Source organism: Aphanomyces invadans, assembly GCF_000520115.1.
Source record: "Aphanomyces invadans strain NJM9701 unplaced genomic scaffold supercont1.8, whole genome shotgun sequence".
NCBI lineage: Eukaryota > Oomycota > Saprolegniomycetes > Saprolegniales > Verrucalvaceae > Aphanomyces > Aphanomyces invadans.
This window is the reverse complement of record NW_008580153.1, coordinates 1,286,332-1,301,837: the sequence shown is the minus strand read 5'-3', so window position 1 is coordinate 1,301,837 and position 15,506 is coordinate 1,286,332. Positions and strand designations below refer to the sequence as shown.

The 15,506-nt window shown below is 56.0% G+C and overlaps 7 protein-coding genes across 10 annotated transcripts; 6 read left to right on the top strand and 1 right to left on the bottom strand.

The window, feature by feature from the left end:
• Positions 1-861: 861 nt before the first annotated feature.
• H310_05133 (hypothetical protein) lies at positions 862-1,402 on the top strand. Its single transcript, XM_008869774.1, has one exon. The coding sequence runs from the start codon at positions 902-904 to the stop codon at positions 1,244-1,246; it is 345 nt and encodes a 114-aa protein (XP_008867996.1). The 5' UTR covers positions 862-901; the 3' UTR covers positions 1,247-1,402.
• A 144-nt stretch (positions 1,403-1,546) lies between these two features.
• H310_05132 (hypothetical protein) lies at positions 1,547-5,464 on the top strand (the record flags this gene model as incomplete). Its single annotated transcript, XM_008869773.1, has 1 exon — positions 1,547-5,464. The coding sequence occupies one exon, from the start codon at positions 1,547-1,549 to the stop codon at positions 5,462-5,464; it is 3,918 nt and encodes a 1,305-aa protein (XP_008867995.1).
• Positions 5,465-6,044: 580 nt separating this feature from the next.
• H310_05131 lies at positions 6,045-8,795 on the top strand (the record flags this gene model as incomplete). 2 transcript variants are annotated; one of them, XM_008869772.1, is made up of 11 exons in its annotated part: positions 6,045-6,364; positions 6,406-6,474; positions 6,520-6,588; positions 6,640-6,708; positions 6,754-6,822; positions 6,876-6,938; positions 6,991-7,059; positions 7,116-7,384; positions 7,442-8,317; positions 8,369-8,405; positions 8,472-8,795. In XM_008869772.1, the coding sequence occupies 11 exons, from the start codon at positions 6,045-6,047 to the stop codon at positions 8,614-8,616; spliced, it is 2,055 nt and encodes a 684-aa protein (XP_008867994.1). In that variant the 3' UTR covers positions 8,617-8,795. The 2 variants fall into 2 exon arrangements, with proteins under 2 accessions (XP_008867994.1, XP_008867993.1); XM_008869771.1 differs by having other exon boundaries at positions 8,369-8,795.
• A 653-nt stretch (positions 8,796-9,448) lies between these two features.
• H310_05130 (hypothetical protein) lies at positions 9,449-10,111 on the top strand (the record flags this gene model as incomplete). Its single annotated transcript, XM_008869770.1, has 1 exon — positions 9,449-10,111. One exon carries the CDS (start codon positions 9,449-9,451, stop codon positions 10,109-10,111), a length of 663 nt encoding a protein of 220 aa, XP_008867992.1.
• Positions 10,112-10,688: 577 nt separating this feature from the next.
• H310_05129 lies at positions 10,689-12,694 on the top strand. Of its 2 annotated transcripts, XM_008869768.1 has the most exons (6): positions 10,689-11,457; positions 11,523-11,600; positions 11,650-11,752; positions 11,804-11,895; positions 11,971-12,058; positions 12,117-12,694. In XM_008869768.1, exons 1-6 carry the CDS (start codon positions 10,696-10,698, stop codon positions 12,221-12,223), a joined length of 1,230 nt encoding a protein of 409 aa, XP_008867990.1. In that variant the 5' UTR covers positions 10,689-10,695; the 3' UTR covers positions 12,224-12,694. The 2 variants fall into 2 exon arrangements, with proteins under 2 accessions (XP_008867990.1, XP_008867991.1); XM_008869769.1 differs by lacking the exon at positions 12,117-12,694 and having other exon boundaries at positions 11,971-12,096.
• H310_05128 lies at positions 12,555-14,190 on the bottom strand. Of its 2 annotated transcripts, XM_008869767.1 has the most exons (4): positions 14,144-14,190; positions 13,637-14,091; positions 13,365-13,581; positions 12,555-13,312 (listed from the first exon to the last, which is right to left on the bottom strand). In XM_008869767.1, exons 2-4 carry the CDS (start codon positions 13,970-13,972, stop codon positions 12,750-12,752), a joined length of 1,116 nt encoding a protein of 371 aa, XP_008867989.1. In that variant the 5' UTR covers positions 13,973-14,091; positions 14,144-14,190; the 3' UTR covers positions 12,555-12,749. The 2 variants fall into 2 exon arrangements, with proteins under 2 accessions (XP_008867989.1, XP_008867988.1); XM_008869766.1 differs by having other exon boundaries at positions 13,637-14,190.
• A 362-nt stretch (positions 14,191-14,552) lies between these two features.
• Positions 14,553-15,236, top strand: H310_05127 (hypothetical protein). Its single transcript, XM_008869765.1, has one exon. It carries the CDS (start codon positions 14,589-14,591, stop codon positions 15,207-15,209), a length of 621 nt encoding a protein of 206 aa, XP_008867987.1. The 5' UTR covers positions 14,553-14,588; the 3' UTR covers positions 15,210-15,236.
• The last annotated feature ends 270 nt before the right edge of the window (positions 15,237-15,506 follow it).

Below are 15,506 nucleotides of genomic sequence, written 5' to 3'. Positions count from 1 at the left end.
CGCGACGACGTATCACCCTTCTCAAGTGTCCGTCGCGGCTGACCTGCTTACTCGATAACGAAATATTGACAATTATGTGCGGTTAAATCTCGTTTTATCTGTGAATGGTGTTTACCCGTCCAAAAATTCCCCGAAAATCCCTCAGAATGCATGTCGTATACAATATGCAAGAGGTTGTGCGATCCAACTTATTTCGATACAAAAATGGGTGTTGGAGTGGTTTCTATTGAAATTCGCGCTCGACTCTTCGCTGCGTTTGTCGAGATGACCATCGTGCGTAGTGGCTTCATGCACTGAAAACGTGTCGAGGTTGCTGCCCGTGGTGGGTACAGAGACTTTTGAATGCACCACATCTGTTGGGATGCCACGAAGACTGCTGTGGACGGGTGACCTCGCATGGTGTATATCCACCCCAGGCAGGTGACACGGAGTTTGGGAACGATCTGTTGAATCGCATGCCACGTCCAGAATCGAGCGCTGGATTTGCAACGGAGTTGTACCAGGGACAGTGATGGTCGTCCGCGTTGGAACACGGGAGATCAATGACATTTGCCGCGATGTCCATTGAATCTGTTGGTCAGCGTGCGCCGAGCGCCCTCTGCTGCGTGCCGGCGTTGCGGTGTCTCTGGAGTGTGTGCGGTGGAGCCGAATTTAAAGTACATGCATTCACGAGGCAGACAACGTGGTGTATAGAACCTAGACACACAGGCCTCGATGGCCTTTGGCACAACACGTGGGCGCAGCCTTCGTGTAAACACTTCGCAACGCACCGCGACATGGCACTGCTTTGCTCAGTCAACGTAGCAAGCTTCCCCCATCGACCGCGCGCCGCTCACCACATGCATTCCGTCTATTCTGATATCGGGATGACGTTTTGGGTTGAAAATTACACAGCAATCCCATGATATCGCGCGATGGTGGATGGAGATGGGTTCGAGCGGCGGCACAACTCCTACACGATCGATGTCCGTGCCGTCAAAGCAGCTACTGGACGTACCCAGCGGGGGAGTCGCCACGAACGCAATGGACGTGCTCTTCCCCACCCACCACCACTCTTTCCCGATGGCTGGCGGTCCACAATGAGATGCATCCCTTGTCGTGCGCACACAGTACCTTCCACGTCCAGTACACCGTGGCGAGGTACATGTTGCAAGGCCACGGGACCAAAGGAATAGTGCGGGCCAGCACGGCCGTAGAGTTGGACGGGGCGAACGCGGGCATGGCGAGTGTTGGACAATCCCCATAAACTCGTCAATTGGGGAGCGCTGGTGCGCGCCAGAGGACGGTCGTCGGGCCGAGAGCATGGCAGACTCTCGGATCTACCGCATCCTCCTGTGCGGCCGCGGCATCGACTCGTCCCCGCCAGTCGACTGTTTACTGTACTCCACGCCACCGCCCGTAAACGACGCCCTTGCTTGGGTGCGTGGGAGGAGAATGTAGGTTTCGACCGACATTCCGCGACCAGTTCGAAGAAGTAATCCGCGGCGACCCCTCAGCGGTTGAGCCACTCGTTGAGGCGACCATCCACTTTGGAATCGGAGACCAGATGCTCAACGCGCCGCCAAACAAGTACAGCACATTTGAGGCTGTGCCGACGAATGGCCCGCATCCGCTGGACGCTGCGTCGGGTCTGTCCAAGCTAGCGTTTTCGTGGGCCGAGTCGATGATGGTGCTCGGAAACAAGCGCCAGCTGTCGCCTGACGACTTGTGGGCGCTCCAGACGGACAACAAGGTCGCGCCGCTCACGGCTGCGTTCTCGGCTGCGTACCCGACACACAACCGCGGCATCCTCCGCACGTTCTTCTCCATCTACTTTTGGCAGTTTCTCTGGCTCGGGTTTCTCCAAGTGTTCACGGCCGTGTGCGACTTGTACGGCCCAGGGTTTGTGCTGGGCCAAGTGATTGTGGCCCTGGAAGCGCCCGAATTCGACTCGGTCTATGTCCTCCAACTGATCGGATCGCTGTACGTGTTGTCGGCGATCTCGGCATTCGCCAAGGTCCACACCAACTTTTTGAACGACATCGTGGGGATCCGATTCTCGGCGAGTCTGCGCTCGATGTTGTTTGAGAAAGCACTCAAGTTGAGCGCCAAGTCGAAGAAGGAAAAGACGGCGGGTGACATTGCCAACCTGTTCTCGGTTGACGTGATCAACATCATGGTGTTTCCGCTCACGGCGCATCAAATGTGGATCGTGCCGCTTCAAGTCGTGGCCGTGCTGTACTTGCTTTTCCAAGTCGTTGGGTGGGCGTGCCTCGTCGGCCTCGCCGTCGTCGTGACGATCGTGACCGTGAATGCGCAGTCGGCGGTGCTGCTCGGGAAAGAAGAGGAAACGTTGTTCGAACGCAAGGACCACCGCATGAAGCTCCTCAACGAAGTGTTTGGCGCGATCCAGATCGTCAAGTTCAACGCGTGGGAAGAGAAGTTTCGTGCGCGCGTCCAGGAGCTGCGCGACCTCGAAGCGAGCTCGTTGTGGAAGTTTTATCAATACGTGATCGTTCTCATGACGCTCATCAACTGCACGCCCGTGCTCGTGACGCTGTCGGTGTTTTCCGTCTTCACACTGTGGATGCAGCAGGCGCTGACCGTGTCCGTCGTGTTTTCGACCGTCGCGCTCTTCAAGTCGCTCCAAGACGCGATGGCGAACCTTCCGTTCTCGATCATGAGTCTCGTACAGTCGCTTGTGTCGGCCAAGCGCATCAACGACGTGCTCCAGATGGAGGAAGTGAACCCGTTGAATGTGGCGACGCCCGAGTCCAACCCCGAGCTGGCCGCGACGTACGCCAAGGAGCACGCGGTCATTGCGATCGACAACGGGTCGTTTGGGTGGGACGCGGCCAACCCGCTCTTTACGAATGTCAACCTCCGCATCGCCAAGGGCGAGCTCGTCGTTGTTCACGGCGCTGTCGGTCAAGGCAAGTCGTCGCTGTGCTCGGTCCTCCTTGGTGAAATGGAAAAGTACCACGGCACGGTCTTTGTCGGCGGCGACATTGCGTTTTTTGGCCAGCAGCCGTGGATCCAAAACACGACGATCCGGGAAAACATTTTGTTTGGCAAGCCGTACGACCGCGTCAAGTACAACAAGGTCGTGGACGCGTGCGCGCTCTCGAACGACCTGTCGTCGTTCCCGGCCGGCGACCGCACGGAAATCGGCGCCAAGGGGCTCAACTTGTCGGGCGGGCAAAAGGCTCGCGTGAGTTTGGCCCGGGCGTGCTACAGTGACGCCGACGTGTTCATTCTGGACTCGCCGCTGTCGGCCGTTGACGCGATCGTTGCGAGTGAGATCTTCAAAAAGTGCATCCTCGGCCTCCTCAAGCACAAGACTGTCGTCCTCGTCACGCACAACCCGGAAATCATCGAGTCGGGCGATGTCGACCGCGTGTACTTAATTCAAGACGGCAAGATCGTGCCGTCCACGAACGAGTCGCGCGCCGCGTCGAGCCCGACCGCCCTTCCCTCACCCTTGCCGTCGCGTGCTCCGTACTGGTCCGTGACGAAAGACGTGCCGGTCTTCGCTCCGGCCGCGCCGGTCACTCGCGAGTACGACCTCTTAGTCACGCCGACCCTTCGCACGCCGTACACGTTCAACGCAGCAGAGATGCTTTTCACGCCGCGCAGCACACTCAACCACCACGAGTTGACGTCTGGCGAGTCGAACCACGAAGACGGCCGCCTCGTTGTGGACGAGAACCGAGCCGAAGGCCGCGTGTCCAAGGACGTTGTGATCAAGTACCTGGACTCGATCGGCGGGCGGACCGCCGTGTGCGTGATGCTGGTCGCGACTGTCGGCATGCAGGCGCTCAAGATTTCGAGCGATCTGTGGCTGACGTCGTGGAGTAACTCGGGCCTGACGATGGCGCCGGAGGACTTTTCTGCTTCGACGAACCACAACATGTTGGTGTACGGGTCCCTCGCGCTCGGCAGCTGCCTGCTCACGGGGATCCAAAGCTCGTCGGTGTTTTGGTACGGCGTGAACGGCGCCAACAACCTGTTCCGCGCCATGCTGCACAGTCTCCTGGAAGCGCCCATGCGCTTCTTTGACACGAACCCGATCGGGCGCATCCTGAATCGGTTTGGGGACGACATCATTGCGTGCGACTTGCAAATTCCGTTCTCGATCGCGAGCATGCTGTTTGAAACGTCGAGCGCGCTCCTCACGCTCACGACGACGCTCGTCCTGACGCAATGGCTCGGTGTGTTTGTGTTGCCGCTCTTGTACATTTACTACCGCATTGGCGCGTTCTTTCTCGAGCCCCTTCGCGAAGTCAACCGCATCCAAAAGACGACGCGGTCGCCGCTCATCAGTCTTGTCAGCGAAGGCATCGACGGGTCGGCCACGATCCGCGCGTACGGCCCCAAGCAACTGCGCCGGTTCTACCGCGTCCACGACATGAAACTCGAGATCTTTTGTGCCTCTCGTTTTGCCAACTCGTCCATCAACCAATGGTTCAGTCTGCGCATTCAGCTCATCAGTAGCACGATCGTCGCCATGATCTTGCTCGCGGTCGTCGTCCTCCACGAATCGCTGAGCCCCGGCATTGTCGGTTTGCTCATCACGTACGGCCTCACGATCCCGTCCAACTTGGCGTTCTTGGTCAACATTTGGTCCCAATTGGAAACGTCGTTGATCTCGCCGGAACGCCTCTACGAGTACATCAGCTTGGAAAAGGAAGGCGAGCGCACCAACGCGGCATGCGACGTGCCGTCGTGGCCGGCGACCGGACAGGTCGTGTTTGACAACGTGAGCTTCCGCTACAAGCCCAACGACCCCCTCGTCCTCAAGAACGTCAGCTTCAACGTCCAGGGCGGCGAGAAGATTGGGATCGTCGGTCGCACGGGCGCCGGCAAGTCGTCGTTGATGATGGCGCTGTTTCGCATGAACGAAGTTGCGTCGGGTAGCATCGTGATCGACGGAGTCAACATCGCGACCGTCGGCCTCAAGCACCTTCGCAGCAGCCTCGCCATCATTCCGCAAAACCCCGTCCTCTTCAAGGGCACCCTGCGCAACTACCTCGACCCGTTCGACGAGTACACGGACGATCAGTTGTGGGATGCGTTGCGCAAGGTCAAGTTGATGGACCGTCTGGCGGGCGTCGAAGAAAAGCTGCTCGGCCCCGTGGAAGAAAATGGCGAAAACTTTAGCGTGGGCGAGCGCCAGATGCTGTGCATGGCGCGGGCGCTGCTGCACCAGGCCAAGATCGTCGTGCTGGACGAAGCCACGGCCGCCATCGACCACGACACGGACCAGCTCCTGCAGCGCGTGATTCGAGACGAGTTTGCGACGTCCACGGTGCTCACGATCGCGCACCGCCTCGACACGGTGCTCGACTGCGATCGCATCATGGTGCTGGACCAAGGCCAGTTGGCCCAGTGCGACGCCCCCAAGGAACTCGTGTCCCAAGGCACGGGCATCTTTTTTGAGCTTGTCACGGAGGGCGGGTACATGGACAAGATGGTCGTAGCGTAGGTGGTTTACATTAATGGCATGTGAAGTGGATGACGTGTCCAACAAAATGAAGTGCGCAGCGCGTTGCAGTGCTGGGGTGCATTGAAAGCTGCTGAGGACGCACGGATGGTCGAGCGGCTCCAAGGAAAGGGCACATGGATGGTGGCGCGGCGAGCGGAAGTCGCCTTATCTCCCCACCGTCGAAGTGTGTGTCTTTGGCTGTTGCAAGTCGCAGCACCGTCCGCCCCCTGTCGTACTTGGACCAAAGTTTCTGTTCATGTCAGGGCTTCTCCAGCGATCGCCTCGATGGATCGAGCCCACTCCTCGTCGGCCGGCGCGGGCTTCGGGTGGGTCCATCCTCGTGCCGGTGCATGTTTTTTCACTGGACTCAGGAGGCCAGAGGAATCTGGACACGGCGACGGCCTCGTCGAATCCAATCTTAGTGTCGTTGAAGGACGACGACGCAGTGGACAAGCACGGACGCCTGGATGCAGGTTGGTTTGGTCGCCGCCTCTCAAGGGCATGCTGTCTCGTGCGGAGAGAGCGCGGCACTTGCTCGCGCTGTCGTCGCCCTTTATTACACAAAAACCGGACAAGCGCCATGTCGACCCGCCACTTCAACAATTTCACACCACGTGCCAATTCCACATTTGATCGCATGATTGTCCTGCGCGTGATGCGACGCCTTATCGTCGTCGCCGGTGTGCTATCCGCGCCGACTGCCGCGAACGACGCGTGCGTGTATTCGCGGCTCGCTCCGTCCTGGACCAACGTCTTGGTGTGCGATCAGTCGCTGTGCCCGCCAGCCAACACGACGTGCATTGTCGACAGTGCGACGTGCCGATTCCTCGGCACGTCCGACAAGGTGTCATGGGACAGCATTGGATCGTTTAAAGACGTCCCTGCCAAGTTCTCGTCGTGGTACTGTTCGTGCCGCTGCGGGCGGTCATGGACGTGTGTAGGTCGTTCATGGGTGGCCGGAATGTGATCAACCTGGACATGTCTGGTTTTCCAGATCGATTCACCGAGCTGTACGTCCATCCGCACGACCATGGAGCGGCTCACCGGTGGGTTAGAAAATTCACCAACGTGTCGCTGCCCACGCCGTCCACCATGCCGCCGTGGCCATCCCATTTGCTCCAACTGTACGTCGCGTCGATTTGTCGATTCAAAGCGCAACCTGGTTGTTGTGGCAGCACCATGCAAAGCGGCAACTTGAAGTCGATTAGCACGCTGTCCCCGTTCCCGCCATCGCTTCAATTGTTGTACGACATTGCTCGTCGAATGTGTGGCCACGAACGACGTCCTAGGTATCTCGGGGCCAACTTTCTGTCGTCATCGGACGATTTGCAAGCGGTGCCGCCATCCGTCACGCAGCTGTACATGCCCATGTGAAACCCATTCGTTCAGTTCTGACTCGTACCTGCGCCAGGTCGCTGCAAAACAACGATTACACCGAGATCGCGGACCAAGACTGGACTCGCATGTCGACAGTGTGCGCATCGTCGCAGCGTTCAGTGGCGTTTCCGTGACGAGTCCGCTTGTAGGAATTTGCAAGACTGCGGGCTGCTTCGATCGATCAACATGGTCCAGTTTAGCACTGCGATTGTCAACTTGTACGTCCGCCACCACGTCGCTCGCGGTTCCGATCCGTCCTGTGCGCGTCGTCCAGGGACTTGTCGTACTTGACCTTGACTCGCTGGATCATGGACAACAGCACGTTCAAAGCCTTGACCACGTCGCTGCGGCCCAACACGACGGTGCAGGACGCCAAGCGGGACGATAGGCGATACCTTGGCTACCACTACTACGGCACCTCGATTCGAACCGACCCGACCGAGTGCCGCGGCCTGAATGGAGTCATTCAGGAACTGTGGGCAGATAAAGCCTTGCGGGACGCCAAGTATGCGGCCGAAGTTTACACCGTGTGCGTGATCCAAGGTGCACCCGTTCGTCCATGGGCCCTCGCGATGATGTGATTGTCGAGATGGCCCGTAGAGAATTCACGTGCGACGGCTCCCGTGTCAACCTTGCCACCAACTCCCACACCGTCGTCCAACCAGACGGCTATCATTGCTGGCTCCGTGTCGAGCGGTGTCCTGGCCTTGGCCATCGCTTGCTTTTTTGTTTGGCGCTATTATCGGCGTCCCGACCGCCCCATCCACGACGACGACGCGCCGTCAACGACCATGTCCCATCCGTACTCGAGATCCACCGACCCTCCCGTGTACCCTCGGTCGTCGAGGGCTTCGTCGTCTCTCAAAGGCGCGTCGGCCAACAGCGGCCTGCATGTACTCGTGCCTATCCAGTTGAACGAGTCCAACCTGCGCCTGGACAAGATCGTTGGGTCGGGCGCGTTTGCCAACGTCTGGGTTGGGTCGTACCAGGGCCAAGCCGTCGCCGTCAAGGAGTTGCTGCCCGGCCGCGTGACGTCGGTACAAATCCAGTCGTTTGTGGCCGAGATCCACCTGATGAGCTCGTTTTCATCTCCGTTCATTGTGCACGTCGTCGGAGCGTGCTGGACCAAGCCGTCCAACTTGAAGTGCGTGATGGAACTCATGGACGGTGGCGACTTGAAAGATTACTTGGAGCACCACACGCCCGCGACGTTTCCGTGGACGCGCAAAGTCCAGCACATGTACAGCATCGTGCAGGCGCTCGTGTACTTGCACTCGAAGAACGTGATCCACCGCGACATCAAATCTCGCAACGTCTTGCTCGACTCGCAGCGCGGCACGAAAGTGACGGATTTTGGCACGTCCAAAGAAGACTTGCAAGCCACGATGACCGTGGGGGTCGGCACGTTTCGGTGGATGGCGCCCGAAGTGCTCCAGGACAAAGGGTACACGATTTCCGCTGACATGTACTCGTTCGGTACGCGCAACGAAATGTCTCTGCCCATGACGGCGATGTATCGATGCGTAGGGATGATCCTCTCCGAGTTTGACACGCATCACATCCCGTACGTGGACCTGGTCACTGCCAACGGGCATCCGTTACCAGACAGCGCGATCATGCTCAAAGTTAGCACCGGAACGATTCGGCCAACGTTCACGCAGGATTGCCCCCAATGGGTCCACGACTTGGGGTTGCGGTGCGTCGCGCAGGACCCGAACGATCGCCCCACCGCGATACAAGCATCTTACGAAATATCCAAGCGCCTCGGTGCGTAGGAGGCGACAGAACGGAAAGTGCCCTGAATAGGACAAATATGTGCCACAAAACGAACACTGCGCAGTGTGCAGCACTCTGGGGCATCCTTTCTCGTCGTGTACCCACTGGGGAAGTCCTCGTGCTGATTATTTTTTGTCTTCCAAGATGACTATTGCTGTGTTGCGTCCATGCTTCTGGTGACAGGCGCCAAGCCACGGCTCGGTGCCACGCGGCAATCAAATAAGCCACATTCAAGTGCACGCACTCGGCGTCGAGTGCCAAGCGATTCAAACCGCTTTACTTGCGACGGCGCTGTCCGTGGCTCGGTCGTTTGCGACTGCCTTGTTGGATGTGGCAGTTTGTGATCTACGGAATAAAATGTCTTGTAGAATTTAATCAATTTTAACCACAATTGAGTGGGGAAAAATACACAAATTCTATACTACCTCTCTGTTCGATATTAGTGCCGACATTTGACTTCTCGGCCACCCCAAAATTGAATACTTGTCCAAATTCGATGAATCAAATCACGTTCGACGGAGAACCAAAATCTACAGGTAAGCTCTATTGACTGCAAAGCGGGAAGCGCAAGTTTTGGCGCTCAAATTTGACTTCGCCAACATGGAGCAGCGCCTTGCATTTTGACGCTCGCACGTTCGTCTCTCCGGTCCTCTCGGCTCGCGATCCGCCGCAAGCGGCGCCTGCGAAGCCGGTTTCCCCGACGACGCTGTCTTTGACGACATAAGGGATGTCGTACACCTAGACGAAAAGTGGTTCAATGCTGACACAAATGTGCGCAAGGTTTACCTCACGGAGGGTGAAGATCCAGAGCAACGTCCCTGGTCGAGCAAGATGTTCATCCCGAAGATCATGTTCCTGGCCGCCGTCGGGCGTCCCCGATATGACACCGAGCGTGGCACCTACTTCGACGGAAAGATTGGCATGTGGCCAATTGTTGAATATCGACCAGCCCAACGCAACTCCCGACATCGGCCGGCTGGAACTATCGTCGCAACGTTGGTCAACATTGACGCTACGGTGTACCGCAACTATGTCGTGGCACAAGTCATTCCCACTATCAAGGCAAAATTTCCTACCTCGAACAAGCGCATTGTGCTCCAGCACGACAATGAAACTCCACACGGCGGCGTCACCAACGAAGACCTTGTGAGCTCATCAACGGACGCGTGGACATTTGTTGTTCGCAGCCAGCTGCCAAACAGTCCAGACCTGAACGTTTTGGATCTTGGGTTCTTCTCATCACTCCAAGCCTTGCATCACAAGTTGGTGAGTCGTTCGTTGGATGATGTCATTCATGCAACACTTGCTGTGTTTGGGCTCAGCGGTGGCGAGACACTCGGAAATGTGTTTCTTACCTTGCAGGCCGTGATGCGTCTTGTTCTGGAGAACAATGGCGGCAACTTCTTCCGCTTGCCGCATTTGAGTAAGGATGCGTTGCGTCGTGCCGGTGCACTCATGTCCAACGTTTCCTGTCCTGTTTCGCTCTCGGCCTGAGAGACGACTCCGGTTTTTAACCAATAACATGCTTGTCTACCAATCGGACTGAAATGTCACAAGTAACTCGGAAGTATGGAAGTAGTCAGATTTGCAAATGTCGGCAGTATATCCGAACGGAGGAAGTAGAAATTACGAGTACTCTGCCGTGTTGAGCCTCCAAGGCGAAGCAAGTGTTTAACATTGCACAGAATACAGTGTCCAGCAGCAGCAGAGGGTTGGATATCGATGTCAGCGTGCATGCGCTTTGGCTGTAAAACAACAAGAAACGGGATGGCCGGCCTTGTTATTGAAGCCATTTAGAGTAAGAGTGGGGAAAAGTGGACTTCAATAAGTACTGTTATTGTGAATTTAGAAAGAATTTTCTCCAAATTGCAAATATCGAATGGAATTATCCTTAAATTTCTTTAAAAATACCGTTTCTGCTCGATTTTATATACATTTCTTTCTCTATATTGTGAATGGAATCACAAATTGTGCTCTACCGATATATTTTTTGTCTTAGCCCGGGTTGAAGTTTCGCTTTTATCCGAAATTGCTACAGAGGTATCCGGTCATGTTCGGTGACAAGATTTGTGCGGAGGATGTACACAGTGTTTGCGCTGGTCGTGCTGGTTGTGCTGGGGGTAGCAGGGTACCTCTTCTTGAATCGACAGGCAGTTGCTTCCGCAAATGAACACCGTGGAACGAAAGGACTGCAACCCAAGGAACACTCGGACATGCCGAAGCCACACACTAAGAAACCCCACTTGAAACACCACGGGCCGACGCACCACCATGCGAACTCAGCTGATATCGCCAAGCCCAAGCAGCCACACGTCCCTGACCATCCCCTGTTATGCCACGTGCTCAAGGGTCACACCGGTCCGATCACATCGGCATGCTTTAGTCCAAACGGCCGGTTCATCGCGACTGCATCCACGGACCGCACGATTCGCCTAACGTTACGCGAGTCCCTCGGGTCGAAGAATCCCACATTCAAGACCATTAACATCCCGTACGATTATGCTACAACATGTACATTTAGCTCGGACGGAAAGACGCTTGGTGTGGTCACGGCGGACGGCCAAGCTGTGATGCTGTACCACAAGTTCAAGACGAAGCCAGAATGCCTCCACACGTTTCCAATCCACCACGACGTCGCGTCGCTGCTGCTGAACGACGTCGGCGACAAATGGATGACCATCGTGACGGTCGGCAGGGATGACGACACCGTCGTCAAGTGCTGGGACGTTGACGGAGCACTACTGCAATCGACGAACATCCACCAAATCCAAAACTTCCACGGCATGCAGTCCAAAGACAACCGATTCATTGCCGTGGCTGCGTTCACGCCAGAAGTGAAGGTAAGTCCTGGTGCGATCGATGCCGTCGCTGCAGACCGGAACATCTCCCACCACGCCGTCGATAGATCTACGAAATTCACCGGAAGAAAGGCACGGGGGCGTTTGACAAAATGCACAAAGTGATGGCTCTCCAAGGCCACACGGTACGATTCGCATTTTTTCGTTGAGCGATGCGTGACACGACGTTGGCAGAGCGGTGTGTTGGACGTGGCTTTCGACGGATCCGACTCAACTCCAGTGAATCACATCGTCACGACGTCCAAAGATGGATCGGTCCGCGTGTGGGACATCAACGGTCGGGCTTACTCTTCACAATGGCGCAATCTTGTCTCATTTGCGTCTGCAGTACGCTACAAGCTCGAAGAAGACCCAAAATGCATCAAGACGTATACAAGCTCCGTCGTGTACTCGACGATCGACGTCACTCCAAACGGCAAAGTAGGCTCTCTCGTCATGGAGCGCTCGTGCGCCGCCGAAAGCTCGTCGCTGACCTGTTGTGGTGGGATTCCGTAGCTGCTTGCACTCGGCCATGGCCAAGACGTGACGTTTGTGCGTGTTGACTCGATGGAGGTTGTCCTGTCGATTGCACATGCTCAAGAAGGTAGACTCGGGATGTCAAAGGTTTGAAAGTCACTTGGCCGGATCATTTGTTGGCGTAGACGCCATCACGCGACTTCAATTCGATGCGGCTGGGTACCAACTGCTGGTCCAAGGCACAAACACGCGCCTGGTCAAAGTGTACAATGCCCCCGGCGTTGCCGCATGAGTACAGCACGAACTCAATTCGATGCGACGTAAATCATGATGGTTCGACCACTGGCGCACGCTTCGTCGCTCTAGCAAGCAAGGTATACTTCAATCGAAATGGTAATCTGCTCGAGGATGTTACTTGCGACGGGCTCAGCCCCATCTGCACCCTGGACAAAGACCTTGACGTCACCCGTACAAGTACTTGGCGACGTATCACGACGAAAAACTGTATTGGCTGGATTCAAGTGCCATTGAAATGCTAGCACAGAGAGGCTTCAAGGGGAAGGATGGGATCGACCGCACCCACGACGCAATCGTCTGGCTGCTACGTGGGCCCTGGTCAGTTCAACACACTTGCACAAGAACGTCTTGCTGAATGGGCTTATGTGCAGCCCGATTATTCCAGCGAATTGGAGAAAATTCATGTTACGTAGACCACACTGAGACTAGTGTCGACCGGACGCTTCCACTATCTACGGCGCCATTGACACGGTTGGCGCGTCTCCCGTGGGAATCAATCAGGTAGGGCATCAGGGTCTCGCTCAATCTTGGTCGTTTTCGTTCATTCGCGCCAGAACAGGAAGGAGGAGCTCCTGCAGCATGTTGACCTGGGCGTGCAAGATGCGCTTGTCCGACACACGTAGGCGCAGCGCCATGACATGGTGGGATTCTTCGTCGTGGTCGCTGGTGTCCACGCGAGCGATGGCGTCCAGTTCGGCCTCGTCATCCTCGACGGTAATCGGGAACGCTTCCAGCATTTGCTGAAGTGCGTAGATGAGCGCAGTCAAAGTGTCCTTTTCGTTGTCATCGTGGACTGGTTCAAAGGCAAAGTTGGCGACCTCGATCAGGTCCGAGCTGAGCTCGCCAACGTCCAGGCGCTGGATGCGGAGGTACGCCAGTAGCTCGTCGTTGAGGCTGTCGGGGTATAGCTCAAAGGGGGCAGCGGTTGCGTGGTCGGCGAGGCCGTGGCCCGTCATCAGCGCGAGTTTGCGGTTGTAGTAAGGAGCGTCGTCGCTCATGGGGGCCCATAATTCGACCACATCGAACGGGTTGGACGGCAGGACGAATCCGTACAACGTGAGCAACTTGTGGTTGGGCAACGCACCTGCCAAGTCGCCAGTGAGCATCCAAACATGCAACTCACGAAAATAATGTACCATAGTTGATACAGACTTGGGACCCGGCAGTCCAGTGTTGGTGCGACCGCAACACGAATGCGTTGGTGGTCGGGTCAAAGCCATGACTCATTTGCGCATGCGGGTCGTGATTGAACATGTCGAAGACTGGCACCATGCTCTTGGCCAAGTTGTCTTCGGCATCGAGTGCCACCGACACAAACCGACTCCAGATCACAGACAAAGCCCACTTGTAGTTCTAAAACGACAATGGGGACACCTGAAGCATGGCAATGACGGCTCTGTGTACGTACCTCGAGTGTGAAGACGGCCATGAGGACGTCGGCCGAGTGTTCTGCATGCAAGAGACGCAGCGTGTCCGGGAGCAAGGTCTGTTGGAGCTCGGCAAAGTCGGACACGACTTGTTGCTTGAGCTGGAGAGCGACGTAGTACACATTACTTCCTTGCAACATGTTGATTTCGTCCTCAGTAAAGTATAAGATGTTGTGGAATGAATGGGGTAATACGTCCAAGTGGCGCTTCCACTTGCTTTGGGGGTTCACAAACCGCTCGTAGATGAGAAACCACGCCAAGCAGTCGTCTTCGCGGAGTGGCAGCGACGCCAGGTCTCGCAGCGCCGACTGGGTCATCGTGTGCACGTTCAGCAGACTCTCCGCTGGGATGGACAAGATGGTCGTGTGCGGCTTGATCTCGTCCGAGACGTACACGCCACGGTCGCCGCCTTCGCTCTTCTCCTCGTACACCAAGTCTACATTCACAACGATGTCCAGCGCTTCCGACGCCCACGCATTGTAGCCTACAAAGAGGTCGTCCATGGCGGTCGTGGTGATTGACGCTGAAGTGCGAGTGTCGCCCTGTGTGCTGGCCAATCGAGAAAGCCGTGGGGAATTTCAACCAATTCCCAACAACATCGCAATTTCGCCATATTTTACCACATTTTTATCGACTTTTTTGTTTGTCCCCATTGCATATCCTGTGTGCATCAAGTTCAGGTTCGCAACTTCTCAGTACGCATTAGCTGCATAGAAGCAGCGCAGCAGCAAGCGCGGCGTACGCACAAGACCATGTCTTCACAGTTTGTATTCTTTGCCGGTACCTCCAGCACTCCCTCTTGACTATACTGCTGAAGGATTTACCTATTTTTGAGTGTACATAGTCGAAAATTTGAAAATCTTCCCTATAATTTGCCAAAGTTTCTGAAATTTTAAGGGCGAGTGCAAGCGCTGGCGTGAGTTATCGAAGGACATGCAGAGCAGGTCCAGCGACGATCCTGCAGACCACCAAGACAACTTTGTCGGGACTTCGGACTCGGATGAATCGTCCTCCAACGATGAACCGGTCGTCTTGGGTGGTGACGCTGTTCTCGGTAGCCGAGGCGCTGATCGCAGCTCGGAAGAACAAGACGACGACGTTCAGATCACCGACGTCCGATGGTCGATGTTGCGCCAGACCCCAGGGCAGCGGTTCATTCTTCCTACTCTGCGACCTCCGCACCGACGAGCAAACCCTCGGCCACCGCCTTCCTCAGGTGTGTCATATGCAATTGTACTCGTGGACGAGGACGACCCTCCTGACAACGCGCCTCCACCACCGCTGAAGCGACGAAAAGCCGACGGCAGGGGGGTCCCACCGACCTCTCCTCCACCTTCGTTAGATGTTGGCCGCTCCCGGCAAGATTCCATCAACGCAGCAAAAGTTCACATGCGATGCCCACTATGCCTGGACACCATGGTTACGATCACATCGACCAAGTGCGGCCACGTGTACTGCAGATCCTGCATTGCGGAAGCCATCAACCATATACACAAATGTCCTCTGTGCAGCCGCGAGCTCTCCTTGCGAGATATCCATCCCGTGTTTCTCTAACTTAACTATCCATCCCGAGATTCTCAACTGCACGTCGTCCTTTCATGTCTGTCCGCATGGGGACGACGGCTGTGTCACGGTCTAGCAGTTATTTCTGCCAATCCTGTGCCTAGAATTTCGCTTCAGCCAATCAAATCAGTAGAAACCAGATCAGCCAATCCATTTGGTCTAAAATCGCCCAATCCAAACTCTATCGAATCTGTGAGAAATTCCCTTATTCAGAACTTCAACCTATGGTACTCGTCCCACAGACAGTCGAAAGCTGGTCGGTCAGGTTCGCACGAACGTGGGAGATGG